Below are 19,743 nucleotides of genomic sequence, written 5' to 3' on the forward strand. Positions count from 1 at the left end.
GATGAACAATACGATTTAAACAATATCAACTTTACATCATCAGAACAAGAACCAAACTTGAGCATAAGAGTATTTACTTGAGCCACAACATCCTGCATCGTCTATAAATATCATCATCATCATCTGCCTTGTCCACAGTGACGATATGCCCAAGATATTTTAATTTTAGTTGTAACTGACTAACAATGTTCAAATGGCAACCACATACTGTTCAAAATGAGACTACAATAAAAATAAAATAATTCCATATTAGTTTTAAAAGTCACTACAGGAGATGGCTACATTTAAACTTGTTTGGTGGGGTGTGGGGTGTGGGGTGTGCGCTCCACTGTTAAAATGCTGTATATGAACATGTTGAGTGAGCTCCTCCATGTCTGGCACCACCCCTGGATGTAACACTCAACACAACAGCAGGATATCTCATGTGCTTGTCCTCTTTGGCCCTGCAGATCATGGTCATACTCACCATAAGCGCAAGAGTTATCTGCATATATTAAAAGATCCAGGATAAGATTTCCTGCCACACATGTATTTTGAGCTTTGTTGACAGTTCATCCATATACAAATTAAATAAAACTGGGGACAAAATTCTCCCCCGTCTGACCTCCTGGCTGACTCTAAATAGATCTGTGGATTTAATAAATTGTGAGATCCTGTCCAGATGGATTAATTCACTTTTTTTTGACACTATGCTGGCCAGGGCTATAGATCTATAATTGTCAAAGCTGCCAGTTTTATTTTTAATGACAGGGACCAACACACAAAGAGTCAGATAAAGGCCATGAACAAGGAAACCTATGAGACAGATGGAAAGCACTTTTCTTTAGAAACTCTGCTGAAACACCATCCTGCCCACTGTCCTTATTATTAGGTTATTAGTTTGGTGATGGCTTTAAGGACTTCATCTGATAGGATTACATCTGCACGGCCAACATCAGTCATAATAAAAGGCTCACTCTAAACATAGTTCATTTATATATACAGACTGTTTAGTACAAAAGAGTTTCTCAGTTTTTCTTTGTAAAGCCCAAAATCATAATAGCAGTTGCTTCTTAGGGCTGAACATAATTGATTTAACCAACAGAAAGTTAGAAAAACAACAATGAAACAGACATTGGTCAATAACAGCCAAGCAAATTAATGAACATAAAATAACCAAATGGATAACTCTGCCAGAGCGCCACATGACCTGAGTTTTCTGGCCATCATGTCATTTTTTTGGTAATAGTTATGGAATTACCTCTATGTATGTCACATCTGCTGACATCTGCCCAACCAGGATGTAAAATTATAAACTTCAACAACATTTTAAGATACAGGAAAAAGCAAGGCAAGATTTTAGGGAAAATTTTAAATATAATCTTGTTTGTATGTTTTAGCGAAATGAGTAGTCTAAGCTGTCACACGCACTTTACTCGTAGTCAAGAGCTCGCTGCTTGCCAGTTTAAAAGCAGGTTTTGATATGTCATTTTCAACTTCAGCTCTGCCAGAGTTTGCAGAGTGAACATGCCCAGAGGCTGTCCCCCCTGATAGCGGCTCAAACCTCCGTCTCAAAGTGTCCACATTCAGCCGTGGGTGGATGACACAGTAGGAGCTTTCAAAGTGAGCCCTGATGGAACCACTGCACTCCCAAAGAGACAGGCAAAATACAGGCTCCACTGCTCCCATGACAGAGACGGCACCTTAAACCGACTCCACTCCAGTGTCAGTGTCAAAGAGAGGAGACAGGACCATTTTAACACTCACCTTTTCATATCCAAGGGTTTTAAAATGTTAAGACTGAATATATCAAAAGTGCATTAGGTAGGTTTTCAGGTCTTTGGGGGCGTTCCACTGACTACCTTTCTCCATGTTATTGCTTTGCCTGGAATATCCCACAGTATGGCAATAAAACAATCCATCTTGCATTTATTATTTGCATTTATTATTTCTATATTATGGGTTTGCGTTGCACAGAAATAGATGAGATTCATGATATACAAAGGAACATTCCAGACAATGCAATAACCATGGCGACCAAGGGGTGGAAGAACTTTAAAATACTAAAACAAGACTGTAACATTATATATATTATTTTCTAGTTGTTAATACTATCTTCTAATGACAGCAGACCAGACGGTGAAGCAGATCAGGTACAGTGGAGTAACCTGAAGAGAGAAACATAAAGGAAAGAAGACGCTCTCAGTCTTTAACGCAGTTTAAGACTAGACTGAAAACCCACCTCTCCTCCCTGGCATTTAACACTAGCTAGACAGGATATCTTGGTACTTTATTGTATTTTTCCTATGTATTGTGTTATCTGTGTATTTTTTGTTGACTTGTATGTGAAGCACTTTGATCAGCTGAAGTTGGGCTATAGAAATAAGTTTGAATTGAATTGAAATGAAAGATATATGTGTTTACCATACTGCTGAACATACCAGGCAAGGCAATACAATTTCCTGAGACATATAACCGTAACCTTATCCGGAAATATTCCATATTGCACCTTTTAACCCTGGTCTCTTGTGCTCGCTGCAGGAGTCGGGCCGAGAGACGCCTTTAAACACACAACCGTCCAGCATCAACGGCACAGACGACGAGAAGATCTCCCACGTTGGACCCGAGGCCGCAGTGTTGAAGACCGAGAACGAACGCCTCAAGAGTGCAGTGGAGCAGAGGTACCAACTTCCAACGTTTTGGGACGAAAATTGAGTTTATTTATGTCTGTGTGTATAGCAAAAGAAAAATAAAATCTGTCAGCTGGACAAAACGTTGTAGGAGTGAAGTGCCTGAGTCCTACTTAGCATAGTCATTCAAGCCCCTGATGAGTGATAATAGGTGTGAAATCACTCATCAGGGGCTTGGAATGACTATGCTAAGTATGACTCAGACACAGTGCATACTTAGGGTAGCACAACAGATCTAGTCTACAAACTGAAACTGTAAACAATAGGGTTTTGAGTTTCAGTGTATCTAGCTCCTCCCTTCAGACAGATATAAGGCAGTGTCCACAATAATCTGACCAGAACTGAAGAAGCGGCTTGGATGAGCAGCCAAACATCTTCACTCCTACAACATTTTTATAAAACTGACAGATTTTATTTTTCTTTTGCTCTGTGTAATCCCTCAGTCGTCCAGGTCTGATCCAGATATGTGTGTGCTCATTGAAATACTTCACTGTACACTGCATCAGACGTTTAATGCATTTTAAGGTTTTTATGGACAAAACCCAATATCTCCATTTCACTTTTGCATTATGATTGGTTAAAGCAGACCTATTTTACAAAATTGACTTTTCAGAGCTTTTAACCATGTTATAGTTGTTCCCTCTCACCATTTACTCACCTGTCGTTGTCTTTGGAGTGATTCGTGCATGTTTCAGTAACCTTTAATCGCTTATTTTCAAGATGCCATTTTGCCAATCAGTCCCCGTTTTCACCACCACCGGTACATACACACTGTGACATACTTACTTTATTCTCCAATTTTCTTTTTTTAATTGGTGATACACGTGGAATTTGGCAGTGTCGCGTAGTCATATCTGCTTGCTAGTGTGATCTGCGTTATCCGTTGGAGGTGCTGACTCTTTATTGTGATAAAGTTTAATGGCGAGGTCAGCTCCCATTGGGCACTGCAATTTTCTGACACCGAAGTCTTTTATTAAGTCATTTTAGATTCATTTTGAGATTTAAAATATGTAAATTATAACCTAATGATCCATAGGTGTAAGCGATTATAACTAAGTATAGAGGAGACACCAGTACAGTAAGTCTTCTCTCTCTCAGAACTACGCAGAATGTGACCTTTAATGCCAAGGGGCAGTTTGTAAGACTTTCTGTTATGATTTCTCTGTTCTTCATTTATTTTCATCTTGGTTTCAACTCGATATATTTTACTAATTGCTGAAAGGGGCAGTCTGCTTCTAAGATTCAAAAGGTTAACTCATCCAATTATAATGATGATAATAGCAGGCTTCATGTCTCTATTATTAATATTACTGTTAGAACATCACACCAAAAGGTATAATGTAATGATATAAATGCAATAAAAAAGAAATAAGGTAAAGAGGTCTACAGCCAATCCTCTGTCAGCAAATAAGACAAAAAAAATCATGAAAATATCAAAAATCATGAAAAAAGATGAGGGACATTCCACTGTCCCCATGTACATTTTTCTTCCTTTTAGTTTCAGTAGATAATGTAATACAATGACTCTTACAGTAATTGCTTTGTTTGGTTGTGTAGTTGTTATAATCCGGATACAGCGTGTGCTAAATGCTAATGTAATGACATGACAGATGTGGGTCCAGATGTGTTACTAATCACCACAGTGTTCACGTCAAACCCATTTAGACTCAACACTTTAGATCAGAGGAGGAAGGTGTGCTGCAATGAACTGACTTTAACTGTAATGAGACCTATATAAAACAGCATCTGTATTCAATGTGGGGACGGCTGTAATGTCCAGACTATAAATGACATGCTAATATGTTATAGACCCTTGCTGGTACACAGACATTGCTACTGAAATAACTGTTGTAGGCTGAGATTAGTTAAATTTTTGATCTTTATAAGTTTAGCCATGTTTTCATCATATATATATATATATAAAGTGAACTAAAGTCTAAAACATATATTGTAATTAAATCCTGATTTTTCCTTAAAGTTAACATGTGCAAGTTTATACAATTTTTATATATTTATGTGTTTTGTTTTGGTTTTTACCATGGGTCGCCCCTTCCCCCTCTCCTGGCCTTTGTTCAGACTCCCCTGTGCTGTCGGATCTTCTGTCGGGCCAAAGCTGGTACACTATTAGACTGCAGTAATGTAGACAGCATCTAGTGGTGAACTGTGAGAATGCAACAGGGGCCAATCTACAGATGATAGTGTTAAGAGGAATGTACAGTTTTGTATAAATGTCTGTATGTCACATCTGCAGTAGTTGCTAAGATGGCCAGTGTCTATTGTAAAGAATATATATGTATTGTTTCCTGTTAAAAACTAAATAATATGGTTTTAGAATGTATGGTTCATAATAGACACACAGACTTTTAGTCAGTGTCATACACAGAAAAACAAATAAAAATTGTAATGCTCCAAAATCTCCTCTCAAAACACATGCTGACACTGCTACAGGACTGATGACTAGACTTGTGGGTAAAAAAGCCCAGTCTGATCATCGCAATCTGCAAACAATTTGATCACAGTTTGATTCAAGTGACATTCCCCTCTCAGCAAAAATGAAAAATTTGAAGAAAATTTGTTTTCAAAAATACTCTGATCTGAAAATGCTTTAGCCTTGACACTTGATAAATCCATGCTTTTTCTTGGGCTGTTGAAGAGGCACTTTAACACCACTGCAGTAGTTTTAACTTCATTCGTACGTACAAGGTCTGAGAGTCCATCAAGATGATCATAACAAATTGGTTGAGAAGTGACCCTTACCAAAGCCCGTTTCTCTCCACTGAACGCTCAGAAAAGCCTGCAGAGTAGCACTGTTCAGATCAGCCATGCATAAAGAACACCGCATACTAAATGTACAACGTCCACAACTCTAACACGATGTGACAGGTCGAAGGTAAACTGTTTTCTCATATCAAACCAGCTCTGATGACTCCTCCTGACAATGTGACGTCTGCACTTAAACTAATGAAATAATAACTAGAGACTTTTTATATGTCTGTGTCAGGTCTATAGGATTTCCACACTATTATGTCAAAAGTAGAGTTGGGATGAGACTTTAACCCTGAAGACGAGACATGAGGTTTGGTCCATCAATACAAGTTTAAGGTGCTGTACTTGATTTTTAGCATCTTAAACACTTGAAAAATTAAGTTACTTCATTTAAAATTTGAATCTGAATTATTCACTGCCATCACGGTAATGCTAACAAACATTACCATGCTAACCGCGCACTCCCTGGGTCGCGGAGGATAAACGGCATGGTCTATAATTAGATCTACTGCCCTGAGAGCTGCTTTTCCAAAATGTCGTGGGTGACACTAGCTCAGTTGGTAGAGTGTTTGTCGACTGATCTGAAGGTTGGCGGTTCGAATCCTGCTCCCACAGATGAATGCTGTCATTGTATCCTTGGGCAAAACATTTAACTCACCTCGCCCCCAGTGTCTGCCTTATATCTATCTGTAGGGAGGAGCTAACTACACTGAAATATAGGATTCCAATTAAAAACTAACATAATCACATTTAAAACTCCTCTTTTCTTTCTGTATCTTGCAGCAACACAAACGCCAAGAAGTGGGAGACGGAGCTTCAGACTCTGAGGGAGAATAACGCTCGGCTGGTGGACGCTCTTCAGGAGTCGTCATCGAATGTGGAGAGCTGGAAAAAACAACTGGCCACCTGCAAAGAGGAGAGTGACGCACTCAGGAGCAAGGTGAGGAGACTGGGGAGGTTATCTGAGGAGGTATGAAGCCGTGCTGCCTCATTTTTCACTGGTTTAAAATTCTGAAAAACGACTTTAATTTGAAAATGTTTGCAGTGGCCCAAAGTTATTCCTCATTTACCTAATTAGTCACTGTAATGCGCTTTTCACAACTCTCAGAAACCGGCGCTGAGTTTTGCCATAACAGTAAAGATAACAACACTTAGCATGGTAATAGTGCATTTCCTGATTATCAGCCAATAAAACGCTTTCTAATTAGATGCAGACAGAACACAGCTCACTTATTTTGACCTCAGGAGCTCCTTGTACAATATATCTGTATCTGGGGCAAGACGAATTCTGCTCCAATACATGAAAAAAAAAAATCAGGTACAGAGCTTTTAAAGTCTGATTAAAATATGCGCCAATGACATCCATCACCATATTCACTGGCCTGCCGGTGTTGGCAAAATAATGAATTGCATTAGTGAACATCTCTCCGTGATATAAGTCTTTGAAAAGCTGTATGTTGGCATCAAAACAGCTCTGGGTGAGGTAAAGCGGCATTAAAGAGGATGTAAAATCTTTAAATCAAGTTATAACGGTGTTCCTATTTTCAATTGAGTGATTTGCGCATGTTTGAGTTATCTTGTGTTTGTAGTGCACAGAAAATTGCTGTTTGCACTTACCCCCTATCCCCTCCCACTGCTTTGTATTCACTTGTGATTATTTAGCAGTTCTGCATTTTTGAACAAAGAGTTAATGTTTTAAATCATCACTGTGGTTTACAATTAACAAAATGTAAAATAATACCCAGAAAAAGCATACATCAGATAAGTATAATTTTCGTTTCATAATAAGTGCTGCAGCTTCGGTACAGTCACACAGAGTGAAATGCGACAGGCCCACAGTAGTAATTATTGCCCCTATTGCATGATTAGTGTTTTGGACAAATGGACAAACTGAATGGGCAGATGAAAATTTTCAGAAAAGGAGGCGGATACAGAAATTATACTCTGAACTGCTAACCCATAATTACGCCTAAATGTTCCCCAGAAACTTAAAAAACTAATTCTTAAACATTTTCTGGCACATCAAAAAATTACAAACTTGAAACTTAAATTTCATCTTCTTGTAACATCCTTTGGGCAAAATGTAGACGACAGTCAGAGTGAAGGCTGTTAAAGCTTGTTCAAAAACAGAACATTAAGTGACTTGCCCGTCTGCGTTCTTTAAATATTCTTTCCAAAATTCAAATGAGGCCTCTCTTTCACTAATTTAATCTCCTTCCACCTGCCAGACACTCTTTTGCATGGTACTACTTAACATGGCAAAAAAGGCAAGGTGGTAAATCCACCTTTAAAGCCTTCCTCAATCAAGTCTCTACCATAGGCTGCATGTATAAATGGATACAGCTAACCTGTTACACTCCGTGTCCATAACTCAAGATATGAATATCAATAAGACACAAATCAGCTGCCTTCATTCCCCGAGGTTGCTCCCGCTAGAGGTTGCAGCAGGTTTGATTGACAGCATTGCTAAGTGCCCACTCCCTGCTAAACTAGCGCTGTGGGCGGGAAGGGGCGTTACCTTCAACAACTTTGCTCCAGATTAGCTCTTTTGGTTGCTGTGATACTCGTGGTCGGAATTCCTGATACGGAACCTGGCTTCAGATTCGCCCCTGTAACTGCTAGCCTCAAGGAGCTTCATCTGACTGGAGCTGAACGCTATGGGTGACGTCTCACTCATTTCGTTCACTTCTTCACACAGTCTGTGGTCTCCACATTTGCCCTGGATGAATGTGGTGCGTGAGTGATTCAGTTAAATTTAAAACAAAAAAAGCTCTATACAACACTATGCATCCTCATTACTGCTTTACATACTGGTAATGTTGTGTACAAACTAGTATTATTTTACCCATTCATTTCCTATCTTGTGTTTCTATGTTGTGTTTTTGCAGATTGCTGAACTGGAGGCCCAGTGCAATGAAGCCAATCAGGAGAAGCAGAAGAACACCCAGCTGAGCGCCAGAGTGAAGGAGCTGGAGACAGAGCTACAGGACAAAGAGACTGTGAGTCACAAAACACAAGAGTACAATGTGTGTTTACAAAGTTAGCATTTTGTATATTTTTAATAACCAAGTAGAGACCTAAATTAGAATAAGTATATAGGTCTCTATTGTCTATGCAAATCTGGTTACTTGAAGGCGCTGTACCTGATTTTTATTGATCCATTTTAAGCAGTTTGCAGTGGTCCCAAGTTATTCCTCACTTGTGATTGCATTCCTAGCATCCTGTTGTATAAATGCTTGCCATGACAGTAAAGCTAACAACACTTGGCACTTCCTGATTATCAGACAATAAAACCTTTTATTAGATGCAGACAGTACACAGCAGACTTATTTTGATCTCGAGAGCTGCTTATACTATATATCTGTACTGGGGCCAGACAGATTTTGCTCAAATACATGGGGAAAAAATGGATATAGGGCCTTTAAGATGAGTGTTTTTAAGATGAGTGTTTTTAAGATAAGTTTTAACCTGTGTGAAACTTGTTGATAGTAGGTTTACTGTTGTGTAATGTAATTTTCATCCAACAGTGACTGACCAAATAATAATACCAGGGCATTTGGACGTTCAAAGACTCTACACATTACATTATTCATTCACTCCACACATTATATTCACACTAGGCTAGGTGGGTGTCTTGCGTAAGGACACAACAACACCAGTGTGCAGTAGAGCCACCATTATCCAAGGCAGTTCCTACTGAAACAGAAGAACTCTGGTTTTGGGATAGGGATAAACTTAATTGTTAAACACGCAAACCTTGATAATCTACTAATCCTTTCTATCTATGGGTTTCCTGCTCTATGGTGACATTTTGAGGACAGTATTTTGTTTTGAATTGTTCGTTGCTATGGTAACAGTCCTACCTTCTCATTATTCTGAGACCCATGGATAGCCGTGTAGGTTGTATACGTTCCTGAATAAGAATAGCCGCTGTAGATCTTGCTTTGCTTTTCTCTGCAGCGCGGTCTGGACTTTACCTTTTAAAAGTGATGATTCAGTATCGTCTCTTTAAAGAAATCTAATTCAGTCTCTCATTTGTCATGGTCTGAAGTTACTGATCAGATCTCAGACAGAGTATGAGGGCTTTACCCCCGTGTCCCATAGGAAGTTATTATAGCTCATGATACTTTCACTGCAGCACACAAAGAGTTCAGGATAAGTAGAACTCGACTTTGGGCTTGACCTTCAGAAGTCGGCCTTTCTGTAGCATATAGCGTATTACTATTGTGAAGTATTGTGTAGTTTGTGTGTTTGTATCTATGCAGGTGAGAGTTCATTTGCAAAACAATTTAGTGGATCTGACTGCTCTACCAATGATGTTTATGTCGAGAACAGGATTCAAACCGGCAACCTTCAGATCAGTGGACAAACGTTCTACCAACTGAGCTACTGTCACCCCAGATTTGCAATTTGTTTAAGATTCTGTTCAAAGTAGAAGTGACAAAAAGACTGAAATATAAACAGCCAAACTAATACAAGAATCACATTTCAGAACATGTTTGTACAAATCTGAAAAAGGTGAGCGTTTTTTATGCAGAATAAGACAGAAGATTTTGTTGTTTTTGGAGGAAATTATAGTCCTTCAAAAATAACTTTCTTTGCGATTTGTTAGATTTGATTGCAATTAATCTTGTCGTCCCACCATTTACTTTTGGATAATTTTTCTTCTTTTTAAACTTTGTTCCTATTTTCTACACCCATTTTTTATCCAATTAAATACAGTTAACTTTTATGGAATAATGTAAGAAAATTACTATTGCTAATTAATTGCAATGACACTTTTTTGCAAATGAACACAACATGCAGATGGTATAAGAGGAAGAACCGCCATCACAAAACATGCTTCCAGTTCTATTATAACCAATTTATTTTAAAGGGCTCATATTACGCTATTTTCTGATCTATGTTATGATGTTTCCTCATCACAAACGTACCTGGAATTGTATTTTGTTTCATTCGCACATGTTTAACACACATACTCTGCATATTTAGACTGTGTTCTTCTCTCAAACCGAAAACACTCCCACTTTAGGATGTCATGTATAATACAGGAAGTGCTCCACTGTGTTTTTAAGCTCCATACACCTTCACAAGAATCTTTGGGATACTTTCAGCCCTGAACTTGCCAACCTCTACTGAACCAAAGATAAAAGGAGCTGTTGACATGAAAACTACCGCTTCATGACATCACAAGGTGGAACAGAGCATTTTGAGCTCTGGAGATGTAGACAGACTAATAATAAAGTTTTATATGTGTGAGTGAAACAAAACACAACTCCAGGTATGTTTTTTTTAATGAGGTAACAACATTCTGATGTTGCTAAAAGCTCACAATTTTGCGTAATACAGGACCTTTAACCAATCACCAATGGCTCACTTATCATCCATACAGAAGGCTGGATTTCTAAACTTCTAAACTGGGAGACATGTACTATTTACTGTTTGCTATGCAGGTTTTTAGCACAAATGCAATTAGCCGCACTTTGCTAACTCTGCTGTATTACAGTGTGGTGCAGTTTCCTCCTGCAGACAGTGAGCCCAGTGCAGAGTAAACAGTCTGCTCTTCTCTAATGAGGATGAGCTCTGTCAGTGCTCTGTAATACAGTCTAATACTGTTTTAAAGACATATTGTGCTTGTGTTTGCTCTATAGTTATAGTCTATGACACCCATGGATTATTACATCGCACATTTTAAATCACAATATTCATCTAAAATGATCTAATAAAAGAAACAAGTTTGATGACTTCTGCATTAGAAAACTGCAGTGCTCAATGGGAGCTGACGTAAACTTCATCATCACAAAGAGTTGGCACCTCCTCTGAATAGCTGCAGATCACACTAGCGAACAGCAGATGTTTTAAAATTTTTACCAAAATGACTATGCAGCGCTGCCGAAACCTACATCTATCACCAATTAAGAAAATACATTTAAAGAACAGAATAAATACGTCACAGTGGGTGTGTACCGGTGGCGATGGAAACGGGGATTGATCGGCAATATGGTACCTTGAAAATAAGTGATTAAAGATTGCTCAAAAATGCACGATTCACTCCAAATACAACTTGGAGAGGGTAAATGAGAAGGAAACAACTATAACATGGTGAAAAGTTCTGAAAAGTCCATTTTGCAGAATAGGTGCTAATGCTTTAAAATGATAAGCCAGACGAGCCACAGCTTTACGACATGTGCACAAACTAAACTAATAACTACATGACTCTTGAATCCTTTATAATAACACTTATACCAACTCTTAACAACAGCATATTTTGGAGAATGGGCTCATTTTGCAAGCCAGAGTCCACTGCTGTTCCATGTAAATTTGGGACAAAATACAGAATACAGCAACAAAATATTTTTAACAAGTAGAATTATTTATAAGCTGCTGGAACAAAAAAAATTAAGAGTCTGGTAACACAAAATGAAACAAAAGGATCTGAAGACTCCCATCTCGTGTCCTAAAAGAACCCACAAAACTTTCTACTATATTTAAAGTTGCACTATGTAACTTTTATAGTCGAGAATGTTTAGGGCTCCTGGTGAAAACTTAGCCTGTGTTGGCGTTTTGCACTTGTGAATGCAGCCTTAATAAAGATTGTTTACAGATGCAACAGTATCTCAGTAGCTCAGGTTGACGGTTCAAATCCCACTCTCCACGTGAATGTTGGTGCGATTCCAGCTCCCCCAGATGAATCCAGTCATTGTGTCCTTGGGCAAGACAGTTGACCCGCCTCGCCCCCAGTGTCTGTGTGCACTGGTGTATGAATGTGTGTGTGAATGTGTGAGCGGTTCCTTGGTGTAAAGTGCTTTGAGTGACTTGAAGGTGGAAAAGCACTATATAAAAATGGGACCGTTTACCATTGATTACAAAAAATGGTGCCACTTTATAATAACTACACCTTCATTTACCTTAATAAAGCATAAACAAAGACTTAATTCATAGTAGTAGTTTATTAAGAATGATTCAGACTTAATAACAACTGAATTAAGGGGGTAATGTTAGACGTTATGGTTAATGTATTAATTAAAGGGTTCATATTGCTCTATTTTCTGATCTATTTTATAATGCTGTTTCCTCGTCACAAACATAATACCTGGAGTTGTGTCTTTGAAGGATTTGTGTGTTAAACATGTGTGAATGAAACAAAACACAGATTTAGGCTGAGTTTTTTTTCTCAAACTGAAAACACTGTTCCACCTTGTGATGTCATGTGGTGAAACAGGATGTGCTCCACTGGCTTTTTAAACTTCACACACCTTCACTAGAATCATTTGGATAATTTCAGCCCTGGAATTGCCTGGAATTTCTACCGAACAAAAGGTAAAGTTTAGCTGTTACCTTGAAAACTATCACTTCATGACATCACAAGGTGGAACAGAGCATTTTGAGCTTTGGAGATGTGACAGACTAATAATGAACGGTTACTCATACTTGTGTGAAAGAAACAAAACAACTCCAGGTATGTTTTTGAGGCGTTATAGCATTATAGCATGAATTAAAGTTTATAAGGGTCAGTTTTGTTTAATATGAGACCATTTAAGGTGCTCCTAAGCTTGAATCATTTTTCATTTTGAGTCTAATTAAAGTATATTTATTATACTGTGGGGCCAAGAACAGATAGATTTTCCCCCGGCTGTAGACACGGCATTGCTGTGGTGGGTCCCATATATTAGTCATCTAAAAAGAACCTAATGGCTGCTGTTTTAAGGGGACTGTATTGCTGCAGTGTGAAATATCGACCTGCTCAATAAGGATGAGCGTCAGGACTTGGCTCCCGGCGGCTTCATTACAGACCTGATAAATCTTATGAAAGAAACAAATGTGTGAGGTAATAAAAGGAGATTATAATGGCCTGCAATTATAAAGATTAATACAAGATGAAAAAAAATAAGTATAACAAGGCAGATTTGCATAGTGTTTGTGTGGGAATATCACAGTATCAGATGTAAGTGTTTAGAGATGAACAAACAACAGTGAAAAGATACATTTTCTTTCATTAATTTAAGTTTTTGAATGTTAATAAAGTGAATATGACATTAACAGTCAAATACAGAACTCATTTTTGGAGTATAGATTGAAATAGATTGAATTTAAAGGTACAGTACGAAAGTAGAGAGCCAAAAGCAAATAAGCCCACTCAGAGTACGGAGGTATGCTTTTCTAAGTTCTTTAGTTTGATAAACACAACCAAACTGGAAAAGACGTCTACGTTTGGGCTAAAAAGTTGCATACTGTGTCTTTAAATGACTTATTTGTGCTTCTAAAATGATAGTCCTTTATGATTTTACCGTGGCCTGAATAATCTTAAGTATTGATAGCATGCAGTAAGAAGGTCATTAGCTTGATTCAAAGCTCCAGTGTCCTTTATCAACCAAAACCATGCACAGAACGACACTACTACAATAGATTTAAGACTTAACAGGCGCTCACTGCTCCTGACAGAACCCCCCACTGTGTGAGCGGAAGTGTCTTAGTTAAATGTCATCATCAACAATTATCAACGATCATTATTATTTACAAACCTAACTCGAATTTGGACAAATCTGTAAAGAGTCTATTCCTTAGTATCAAGTTTGAAATTGTAGTATCGTGACAGCAGTACTTAATACTCACAAAAGCATCAGCCATAACCCTCATAACCCTAACCCCTTAATGAAGCAGTTACTAAGCCTGAATCCTTCTTAATAAACTAATTTTTCATAATGAATTAAATCTTTTTTCCTGCTTTTGTGATGCTAATTAAAGTGTTACCAAATTATCTAAGAACAGCTCTAACTCATACATTCTTAAGTACTGTTGTTACGATACTAAAATTTAAAACACTATTTCGATACAAAGGAATAGACTCAATACCGATTCCAATACCACAATGATAATTAAAACAATTAAATGTGATTTTTCAACATTAAATGGTATGTGTCTTATACTTGCTCTAAAGCTCTTCAGGAAAGGTTCATATCTGTCCCGTGAATGTGACTTTTTTAGTATTGATACCTACTCAAGTGAATATCTAGTGTCAGTACTAGTTTTAGGATTGGTTAGTATCTGGGTTTCAATACTTTTGACAACCCTGTTCTTAAGCGAGCACAAAGAAAATGTGGAACAAGAAACCAACTCAAAACCAACTCTTTGTACACATAATTACTGCAGAAACGCGTCTTGGATATTTCATTCTTCACATAACGCTTCAACACTGACCCAGAGCCGTGAAAGGAAGTTGGCCATGACACCTTGGATGACTCACTCTGTCCTAGAAGCTGCAAACAACTCGACTGTCACTTAGGCTCCACTGTGGACCTTGAAGACCAGTAGCCGACGTTACAAACTATTTTATTGTTGTGTTTTATAGTGATACAAATCTAAAAAGATGTGAAAAATAAATGGACAAGTATGTCAAATTCTCTAATCAAATATAGTAACACCAACCAGCCAGTGTGTCCTGTGTAGTGTGTCACAGAGGATGGAAGCACAAAATGGCTGCACAGTGTTTATAAAAAGACAAAAAAATAAATATATTATCATCATTATTATTATTATTATTATTATGAATACATGTTAAAATACTTTAATATGTTATATTATACTAAATATTGCAAAACCTGCAGAAATATCCAAGTAACTTTTGAGCAATTGTATAATACGAAATTGTAATGTGACTATGACTATATTATATTTTATGTGATGATAATGCCATAAGAGCCACTTAAATGCAATGTGGAAATGATCTGTACCACTCTGTTCAAACCTAATGTCGTAGTTTGGCACATAAAAGGCTAGAATGCCATATACCAAACATGTATGTGATTAATGGACATAAATTGACATAGCTAACCTGCTAGTTGCTGTGTTGCAAATAGGAAGTCATCATGGGAGTGCTTCTGGCTCTATCGGCTCTAATTGACTTTCTATTGAAAAACTGTTGCCATACCCTCGGTAACTGTTGCTGTCAGGCTCGTCTTTTTTGTCTTGATATGTACGTATTAACCAGCTCTACATGATTCCAGTATATTTATGTTGTTAATGTGTCCACAACTCAAGACATGAACATTAATAATAGACATAGTAGGTGCCTTCTTTTCCCAAGGTCACTCCTGCTGGCGTTGCTAAACACCTGCCCTGTGCTAAACATTGGTGTGGATGGGAAGGGGGCATTACCTTCAGCAGTTTTGCTCCAAATTGACTCTTTGGTTGTTATAATACTTGCGCTCAGCTCCAATCCCAACCAAGCTATGATGGGCAGGTACTATTTTACCACTGTGAGTCCAGAGAGAGAGTGAATATTGCATTAAAATGATGATTATAAATTGTAACACTCCACATTACTCCACATTACTATGATTATTTTCACTGCTACATAATCATTTTGTTTGTGTTTTTGTTTCAGGAGCTGGAAAACCTGAGGAAACAAGCAGAGATCATCCCACAGCTGATGGGCGAGTGTGAGAGCATCACCTCAAAACTACAGGTGAAACTCAGCATGTACACGGCTGTAGAGGCACAAGATGTACTGGCACATTTAAAATATCACAGTCCTTAATTAGAATATCAAAAATGACATCAAAAAGAAAGAACTGTGTTGTGTAATCCCCCCAAAAAAGAAAATAGTGATATCCCTGCGCTTGTGGTTAATTTTAAGGTCCATTCATATTTTGTAGGGGGAATCGAACCTCAACCTATTTACAGGCACATCTTAGGACACATTGTAAAAATCTCATTATCCAGATAATACAAGAAAGTTTAGAGATTAACCTGCTCAAAAGTTTTGAAATTCAGATTTAGATTAATACTAAAATCAGTATTGAAAATAGATACTCACCTTTGACCTTTCTTGAACAGTTTTAGAGTGATCTTGAACTTAAAAATCACTATCACTAAAAATAGAATCGTTGCCATAGTGATTAACAAAATACAATGTCTTTTGAGCAAGAGAAGTCCTCAATATGGTGTGTGTATGTATATGTGTATGTATGTGTTGTATGTATGTATGTGTAATTATATGTAATTACACATACATACATACAACACACACACATATATATATATCTATATCTATAGCTGTGGGATGATCTCCACTTATATATGTAATTATATATATACAAATATAAGCTGAAGCCCACATACACCATAGTCACGAGTCCCAGGGCACACGTGATGCGTTCTGTTCTGACTCCTCAGAGGTAACCACGGCGACCCCTGTCTCCTCCTCTCACTGAGGAGGGTGACATGTTTACGCTGCCTCCACATGCTATGGAAAACAGGAGCTTTTCCATTTGTTGTATTTACTTACCGTAAATTTCGGACTACAGAGCGCACCTTGATATAAGCCGCACCAGCTAAATTTGAAGAGAAAATCGATTTTGTACATATATAAGCCGCACCTGAATAAAAGCCGCAGGTTTTCATATTGTAACATGAGATATTTACACAGAAAGACGCTGCACCGACACGCTTTTTTTTAAACTGCCTGAAAATTGGCACCAACACGACAACAACACGGGATGAACACATCTGCAGGTTTAGAAAATAAAGCTGCACCAACACGGAAAATCTGCTTTTATTTCCTCTGAAAACTTTTGTCGTCTTTTTACATTGACCAAGTTGGATTCATTGATGCCGAGCTTACGTGCAGTGGCTCTATTTCAGGGGTCGGCAACTCGCGGCTCCGGAGCCGTATGCGCCTCTTTCAGCCTTATACTGCGGCTCTGCGTGGCTTGGGAACTGACACAGACACAGCTCAGTCCTGCGTAAAGAGCCCTGATTTTCAGACGCTGTGCGCACAGGGGTCAGGAGCAACTTTGGCCCGTCCCTAATGACACACTAATAAGCTCGTCCGTAGATGTATCATGAAAATCCTGCTGGAAATCGCCACAGAAATCTATTTGATGTAGTAGCAAGTATATTATCTGCTCTTGTCTCCGCGGTGACGTATCACGTATAACACATCAGACACGACGCACAAAAGTAGAGCCACAAGCGAGTGAAAATGAGCCAAAACAAAAGTCTTTGGAGATCTTTTTAACAAAGGGGAAAAGGACAACTGAGGAGCCAGAAGAGGAGACTACGACCTCCAAGAAAAAGAAAGATTAATTTAACAGACAATGCCTACTTAAAATCTGGGTTTGTCGCTGCAGGTGACTCACGCACAGAGTCCGCTCTGCGTAACATACGGGAAAAGCAAATAAGGCAATGAAACCTTCAAAACTGCTTTGGCACATGGAGAATAAGCACCTGGGATTAAACGATACGCTACGAGTTTTTTTGTTGTTGTTTTTTTAAAGAAACTGCGGAGTAGAGTAGACATAATCACATAATCAGCGCGATGCATGATGCAGCGGTTTGGTGAGTTGTATTTTTTTAATGCACTTAAGTTGTTTTTGCCATATTTATCTGCCACGTGTAGAAGGCTTGTCCGTGAAAGTAAAACCTACATTATTCCGTTACATTATTGTTATTATACAGTGTTATCTTCATTTTAGATGTCAAAAAGTATTTGCGGCTCCCAGTGTTTTATTTTATGTGGAAAGTGGGTCCAAATGGCTCTTTGCGTGTTAAAGGCCGACCCCTGCTCTGTTTCCTTTCTGTTTCTTTATCTTAAAAACTGCATCATATCCATTTCATGATGCGCAAAATGATCGTTCAAAATCAAAACTAGTGAATTCTTCAGAGCAGAATCTTTCCCCACGTCTGTCTCACTTTTACGTTTACAGCTAGAGAGCGCCCCCCAGGGGCCGTTATCCAGTAAAATTCCATATATAAGCCGCACTGCTGTAAAAGCCGCAGGGTTCAAAGCGTGGAAAAAAAGTAGCGGCTTATAATCCGAAATTTACGGTATTTTGATGCTATATACAACCATAATAACCATCAGTGAAGATACATGTGTGGGGACGAAAATCTTCTTTTTTTTATTTATTTAATGAGACCGGGAAAGTGCACAGTATATATTAACCTTAAAGGGATTATTCCTGATTATTTTCAAGTGATAAAGTACAATGTCCCCAGTACAGATCTGTTATAACAGCAGCTCTTAGGGTCAAAATGAAATTGCCGTGTGCTGTCCCCATCTAATTATAAATCGTTTTTATCTTCTACAAACCAGGAAGTAAAGCTGGTGTGTTGTCAACATCCTAGTTGTTAGCATTACTAAAACGACCTTTGAAAGTTGAGAAAAATACTAAAAACTTTTGCAGTGAATAATTAAGATGCTAGGATGTATTGTGAAAATGAGGAATATGCCTGGATTGCCGCAAACAATTTAAACTCAACTAGTTCTGTTTATGTTTTTAAGACTGTAAAAATCAGGTACCATCAGCAGGTGATATGTTTTGTACTTTGTTTTAGTAAAAGTGTCACCTGATGTAAACTGATGTCTGTCATAACACACTGGTGGAAGAAATCATGACTGAAAAATATAAGTTTTATATAACCAGGAGCTGAACAAAACAACCATACTATGTTCAATATTCTAGAGAAAGCAATAACATCTCCGTGGCGACAAAGAGCCCCATGGCTTACCCTCCACTATAAAAGTTCCATAGTGGATCTTTAAATACCCCTCACATGGCAGTATCTCAACATCACGCGGCTCCTCGTTGTGCTAACTCTTCCTCCTAATAAAGAGCGTCCCTGTGCGTTCTTGTGCAGATTACTAGTTCTTTGAAAACGTATTCTCTGCATCAGCCAATAGAAACGCTCCAGACGACCAGCTCTCTGTCCGGGTTGTTAGCGTACGATGCTCGTGAGGATAAAAGCCGCTTTCAGGGAGCACAAATAAACGCACACATCGCCCACAGCGTGTAGGCTAATAAAACAGGAGTGAGAGAAATATGAAAGGAAAGACATGCCTTGGGTCTCAATTTGTATGATTTTTGTTACATAATGTTTTTCTCACTATGAGGCTTTATTTTCAGTTTTAGTATTGTTTAATGAGCAGAACTGGGACTAGTTATTTTTACTACACATATATTTATTATCATTTCAACTATGTCTCAATAAGAAATGGCCTGTAATTTGAGTTTTCTTTTTCTGAATCTCGTTCTTTTTCCACATTTTCACTGTGATAACCTGTTTATTTTTTTTATGTTTTTTAGAATTTTATGTTTTTATTTGTGTTACGCACAGAATGCACAATTCACAACAAAGACAAGGCCAAGGACGCTTTGACAAAACTTTACGAACACGAGTGGGTCTGGAGCCACATCCTGTCTCCTCGATTCCAGGGGGTGTGATTGACAGGCGGATTAACCAATCAGAGAGACGCATGCTCTGCTTCCGTAAGAAAAACAAAAAAACAAATAGAGTGCTTTAGCAA

At 38.2% G+C, this 19,743-nt stretch overlaps 1 protein-coding gene across 1 annotated transcript in view; it reads left to right on the forward strand.

The window, feature by feature from the left end:
• homer2 (homer scaffold protein 2) overlaps window positions 1–19,743 on the forward strand; it is a 78,957-nt gene that overhangs the window by 45,845 nt on the left and 13,369 nt on the right. Inside the window, exons 6-9 of the mRNA XM_055232381.1 lie at window positions 2,521–2,660; window positions 6,219–6,375; window positions 8,324–8,434; window positions 15,820–15,900. Coding sequence (XP_055088356.1) covers window positions 2,521–2,660; window positions 6,219–6,375; window positions 8,324–8,434; window positions 15,820–15,900 — 489 coding nt within the window. The remainder of the gene's footprint in view (window positions 1–2,520; window positions 2,661–6,218; window positions 6,376–8,323; window positions 8,435–15,819; window positions 15,901–19,743) is intronic.

Source organism: Periophthalmus magnuspinnatus, chromosome 3 (genome assembly GCF_009829125.3).
Source record: "Periophthalmus magnuspinnatus isolate fPerMag1 chromosome 3, fPerMag1.2.pri, whole genome shotgun sequence".
NCBI lineage: Eukaryota > Metazoa > Chordata > Actinopteri > Gobiiformes > Gobiidae > Periophthalmus > Periophthalmus magnuspinnatus.